This window comes from Xiphophorus couchianus, chromosome 6 (genome assembly GCF_001444195.1).
Source record: "Xiphophorus couchianus chromosome 6, X_couchianus-1.0, whole genome shotgun sequence".
In the NCBI taxonomy this organism is placed as follows: Eukaryota; Metazoa; Chordata; class Actinopteri; order Cyprinodontiformes; family Poeciliidae; genus Xiphophorus; species Xiphophorus couchianus.
In genome coordinates, this window is record NC_040233.1 from 28,361,383 (window position 1) to 28,367,604 (window position 6,222).

At 42.6% G+C, this 6,222-nt stretch overlaps 1 gene segment (V, D, J or C); it reads left to right on the plus strand.

Moving 5' to 3' along the window:
* Positions 1 to 3,365: 3,365 nt before the first annotated feature.
* On the plus strand, positions 3,366 to 4,435 carry LOC114146342 (immunoglobulin lambda variable 9-49-like). The segment is given in 2 exon segments: positions 3,366 to 3,758; positions 3,851 to 4,435. Coding segments are annotated over 2 exon segments (561 nt in total).
* The last annotated feature ends 1,787 nt before the right edge of the window (positions 4,436 to 6,222 follow it).

A 6,222-nucleotide genomic window follows, 5' to 3' on the forward strand; every position in this document is an offset into this window, starting at 1 on the left:
AAGCACAGAAACAAAACTGTTTCATTTAAAACACAATAATCTGTTCAGTGCTTGGATGGGGTCAAAGGTCACCTGGTGACATCATAATGTAGAGCTGGGTGTCATCCTCGTCGTTATGGTAGCTAATCTAATTTCTTGTTATGGCCTGAGCCAGTGGGAGAATGTAGATATGGAATAAAATGATCCTAGGATGGAACCTTGATGAACTCCACATGTGACCTCTGACCTCTTCGATGAGAAGTTTCCTATTGAAACAAAGAAATCCCAGTTCTTTATGTCAGACTGGAACCAGTTGAGTTCTGGACCGGAGAGTCCGACCCAACTCTCCAGTTGGTTCAGTAATATGTCATGATCGACACTGAGGTCCAACAGAACCAGAACCAGCTGTGGTTCTTCCACAGTCTGTGTTTATGTGGATGTCATTGAATACTTTGACTAGGCCAGTCTCAGTGCTGTGGTCACCAAGGAAACTAGACTGAAAGACGTGAAAGTGGTTGGTTATTGTTGGGAATCAACCCGGCATTCTAACATCTTTAAACCTAATTATCCATCAACGATTCAGATACATAAATATTTGTCATGTTGAGTTCATGTCTTTTAGCCCAAATACTCAACAGTCAGGAGAAAAGAAAATCAGATAAAGTTTATTTTAACAAGATGAAATGTGAGATTGTGTGGTTCTTGTCCTGTGGATGTGAAGCCGGGTTATCAGAACTCTGAAGACAGAGAGAAGGTGAGTTAATGGCAAATTGAAAAGGTTCAATCTTGAGGAAATGAACTGATCTTAATTGGTGTGATGAGTTTCCGCCAGGGGGGGATTACTGTGGTCTCTTTCAGGGGGTTCTTGAGATGATCCAGGTTCCAGTGTGATCTTGACTGAGTTCTTTGGAGGTAGATGGAAGAGGCTTGCAGTGGAAGGCGGACAGGTAAGTTCTTGTGAGGAGAGGTGAGGAGCGAAACCAGGAACCAGGAACCGTCAACGATTCTTCAGAAGAGGTGGAGAGGAACTCGGGCCATCAGTGGGTAATAATCCACAGTGTCACGAGGGGAAAAGCAGAAACTTGGGCCACACAGAGAGTAAAACACCTGAGAGAGGCAACAGGAGAATATTACTAGAAACAACCTCAAAGAGCCGAGTCAGAGCAGCGCAGAGTACCATAACTGGCAAACACTGAGGCGAAGTGCTGGCAGCTCCTCCTCATATACTCCTAGATGATGAGGTGATTGACCACAGGTGAGCTGAGTCCAGTCAGCAGGCACGACCTCCAGGTAGGCAGAAAATCCCCACTAAGAGCAAAAAGCCCAGTTCCCAACAATATGTGATTATAAAAGCACTAAGTTAGACCTACCAACTATAGAAGGTGATGATTTCTAGTTCTAATGTCACCAATGTCCTGTACTTTGCAGTGTTAAAGTACACTGTAAAAAAATCTGTAAAATTTAGGGCAAGAAATTGTAAAATACCAAAAGTTACAGACTGTAGCATCCAAAGCGTCATGGCTGGTTGAATAGATGGAAGCAGCGGTCCTTTGATGGTCAATGTGGACCAAAGACAGCTGGACCTTCTAATGTTACTTTTCTAAAAGTGTTAAATGTTTCTGGACAAAACTGTTGACAGAAACACCGACAGAACGACGAGCTTTAAACCCGAACCACATGAAACGGCGTGACGCGTCCAGAGCAGGGGCTGATGGGAGCTTTGGTTCCTCTGCTAGAAACCACGTGGCCCTGGTCTGATCTCTCAGCTCGTCCTTGTTTGGCCTCAGCTGCATCAGAGCGCCACTTCTCCCCAGGTTCACCAGAGGAAACTCCACTGCACACAATGCTTTTCCTCCCAGCTGCTGCTCTGTGCTGGCTGGGTTCAGGTGAGTGTTTCCAGCCAATCAGGAGCCAACAAAGCCCACCTGGAACAAACACTGTCACACTAACCTTCACCTGTCTGTCTGTGTCTCTACAGCGCTGGCTGCCATGGCAACACAGCTGGTTCAGAAGGATCTGACTCTGACCAGGAACGCTGGTGAAATCGTCTCCATTGGTTGTTCTGGTTTTGAAATCTGTGACTTCAATTTTATTTACTGGTACCAGAAAAAAACTGAAGCAGAACGCCTTGTACCGGTCCTTCGCTTCGATCGAAGTGGTGAAAAACGCACTTCCACCTTTGATCACCCTCAAAGAAACTCGTTTTCAGCGATGAGGAAAGACGGCGGCGTTGAGCTGGTGATCAGCGGCGCTGCAGCGGCGCATTCAGCCACTTATTACTGCGCCTGCCATAAAACCGGATCCCACAGCGCAGAATCAGGCCTGACAGCCGAACAAAAACCCTCTGAGCAGAGCAGATGTTTAACTGAGGCAGAGAGAAAAGAAAACCACAGAAAATCCCAGAACAACTCAGATAAAACTATTCACTGATCTACATATGACAGACTCTCATGGTTTCTCTGAGCTTTAACACATAAATCTGATCAGTTTAATCTGTGAAAATAGAAAACCAGTTTGACCAATTTCAGCAGTTCCAGATAACATGATTAGTGTTTTCAGCAGGAGAACCTCAGATGATGGTTGACTGGAGGCAGCAGAAATGTTTCCTGATCATTTCATCCCTTTGACACCAGGCAGGATTATTTATAGACAGCATTTACACACAAGTAGGAGACCTGAAGGAATATACAGCAGATACTTTGATACATTTTGGGATGTTTCTGACCAGCCTGTGGAAAATCTGGGCAGTGTGATCAATGGAGAAAGAGGAAAAGGTCAGAGGTCAAGATGTTCCAGTGATGTAGTAGACATACTAATACAGTAACCATCATTTTCTAGCCAGTTGGTATAAATATTTAATATAACAAGTTTTAATCAGGGATTGATTATTTGTCTCGTTTAATAATCAAAACACTGGGCGTGCCGTGGTGGCGGAGGGGTTAGCGCGACCCACATTCAGGCAAACGTAGCCTCGACGCGGCTGTCGCAGGTTCGACTCCCGGACCCGACGATGTTTACCGCATGTCTTCCCCCCTTTCCTGTCAGCCTACTATGAAAACAGGGACACTAGAGCCCACAAAAAGACCCCTGAAAAACATTGCAATAAGACTCATTGTTTACAGAAACAATTCAATCTGGGAACCAGATGTTTGGTATTTGGTGGTTGTGTTGCCAAACCTCATGGTGCTTTAGGAGCTGGGAGATCAGAAAAGTTTAAGATGTGAAGACGATTCGTGGAGGAAGAGGATAACGTTCAGCTGCTGTGATGTGATAGACTGAATATTTAAGCTCTCTGGCTGCACAGTGAAGCGGTTAGCACCGTTGTCTCAAAGCTAAAGGCTAGCATTCTGCAAGACGTGGAAGACACGTGGCAAAGGTCAACAGGTGGGACTCAAACGGCCGCATGGAGGACTGAGGTCTCCGTCCACAGGTCACTCGCTTCACCTGCGCCTTCACAGCGGCCCACTTTCCTAAAACATACGACTGTTTAAATGTTTCTGGACAAACCTGTCATGATGTCACTGTCTGACAGAAACACCGACAGAACGACGAGCTTTAAACCCGAACCACATGAAACGGCGTGACGCGTCCAGAGCAGGGGCTGATGGGAGCTTTGGTTCCTCTGCTAGAAACCACGTGGCCCTGGTCTGATCTCTCAGCTCGTCCTTGTTTGGCCTCAGCTGCATCAGAGCGCCACTTCTCCCCAGGTTCACCAGAGGAAACTCCACTGCACACAATGCTTTTCCTCCCAGCTGCTGCTCTGTGCTGGCTGGGTTCAGGTGAGTGTTTCCAGCCAATCAGGAGCCAACAAAGCCCACCTGGAACAAACACTGTCACACTAACCTTCACCTGTCTGTCTGTGTCTCTACAGCGCTGGCTGCCATGGCAACACCGCTGGTTCAGGACCAGCTATCACTTGTAGCTAAAGAAGGTAGCCTCGTCTCTTTAACGTGTTCAGCTTCAAACGGCTGTGATAAAAGGCAGGTTTATTGGTATCAAACCACAGAGAGAGATCCACTCAGAGTGATTCTACGCATCGACCTGACCAGTGGATTTCCTAATGATCGGTACGGTCATCCTCAGAAAAATGATTTCACGGCTTTCAGTGTAGGAAACATCTGTAGTCTGAAGATAAAAACAGTTAAAGAGGAGCACAAAGGCTCCTATTACTGCGCCTGCTGGAGGTCTGGTTCCCACAGTGAGCAACGATCCGAGCTGCCTGAACAAAAACCTGAACAGACGTTACACAGGAAGTAAACCACAGCCTCACCTTCAGCCTGCACAAAGAGTCATCAACAACATGAAAAGCAATAATCATTCAAAGGTAAACTATTAACTAATTATACAACAAATTTAAAATATTTCTGCTCAAACAAGTCAACACATGAAATGGTGAAATGTGAGACTCTTGTTATTGATGTGATTGTTATGGATTTTATATCTTATGTTTCATTTATTAGGCAGGAATCAGATAAAAAAAAAGCATCTAAATAGTAAGAAATTTGACTTCACATTCTGAAACTGGTGTATGTCTCTTTAAGAAACTCCATCAGCAGTACTTCTCCATGATGCCATTTACAACCATCCTTAGGATCGTTGTACTTTGTTTGATAAACAGACTCAGAGCTCCAGCAGCTGTTTGCTACTGCCGCTAGTCTGATGGAGCCGACTTTAAGATGCTAAGCAGTTTGACAAATCAATATCTTTGATCATTATTTATCGATGATCTCTAAAGGTCCAGGTGAAGACCAGGGAGAGATTTTTATAAAACTTTGTGATGTTTTTACTCCATGTTGGTTTTGGTGAATCATCTTCTGAAGCAAAGCGTTAAATATTTACAGAACGTTTTCTAACAGTCTCATAACTTAAAACATTTTTTAACATGAAGTGAAATAATCTGTCAGTGGAACTAAGACTGTTTCATAAATATTAAGGAACTATTTACTTAAAAAAAGTTCCTATTTCTTGCTGAAAAGCTGCGTAAACGTCTATGTTAGTTTTGTCTCAGTTAAAGTGTATTAATGTGATAGAAACTAGAACAAAATTACTTGGTAGGATTTTGTGTTTTTGCAGTGAAGGAAATTAAAACCAAACTAATATTGATGCAAAACAATAAAACTCATTTGGTCTAAAACCATCTTAGAACCGGACACCACGGGTCAGGAGGCCAAGAAACCACAACAATGTGGAAAGTAAGAGAATCTAGAAATGATGGGAATGTGTTCAAAAGTGACTTTTGACTGAATCTTTGAAACTTTGTTCTCTATGAGCAGCAACGTTTCTATCTGCTCCAGTTCACGGAAAAGCTTCACGTGTGCTAGAAAACATTTTTACCTGTTTTACCTGAGATGGTGAAGTTTGGAGAAAGTCATCCTTGGCCACACCCAGCCCCCCAAACACGCAACCCTTAAAGAAACCGGCTCCTTGCTCACGCTGCAGACGCTGAGGTTTTTGTATCAGAGGGTTTCGCTGTGGAAGGATCAGGAGGATCTAACGAGTCCAACAAGTACCTCATCTTTGGGACAGGAACAAAACTTTATGTAACAGGTAGGAAAACATTTCATTATTAATCTGCTGTTTAACTGAGATGCAGAAATCCTGTATTTGTGTTTTCAGCTCTGAATGTTTTCAGGTCTGACAGAAATATTTTATGATCTAAATCGAGGTGAAAGTCAGCAGTAAAAACCTGAATCTTCCTTCCTAAAGCAACAGAAACCATTAGAAAAACTAAAAGTTTGATAAAGTTTGTTATTTTCTGGTTTCTGTTCCGTCGCCTGTTTCCTGGAAAAAACACAGAAAAATTCTGAGAACGACGGAAAGTTTTTCTGCTCCGTTCTTCAGTTAACGAGAGTAAAAAAAATTACATTTAATCACAGATGATCTGAAGACGTTTCCACGGTCTAATTTCAACATATTTATGTTGAAATGTTGGATTATATCTCCTTCATATTTTAGAGTCATATCAACGTTTTTGCGTTTCTAGGAAACGTCTAAATAATCATAACTTCATCTGAATGTCTGGAGTCCAAACATTTTGCATCCGGGGCCAAAAATGCAAAATTGGAAGTTTTAATAAAATAAAAAAATTTAAATGATCTTTTTTATTATTATTTCACCCGCACAAGAAAAAAACACAACATTTAATAAAACAAGCAATTTCTGTGATTTCTGGAGAAAATTAATCTGTAAATGATGGCAGATTTGAAACCTAATTTTTTTTTAGATTGTTTTTTATTTTGTTGT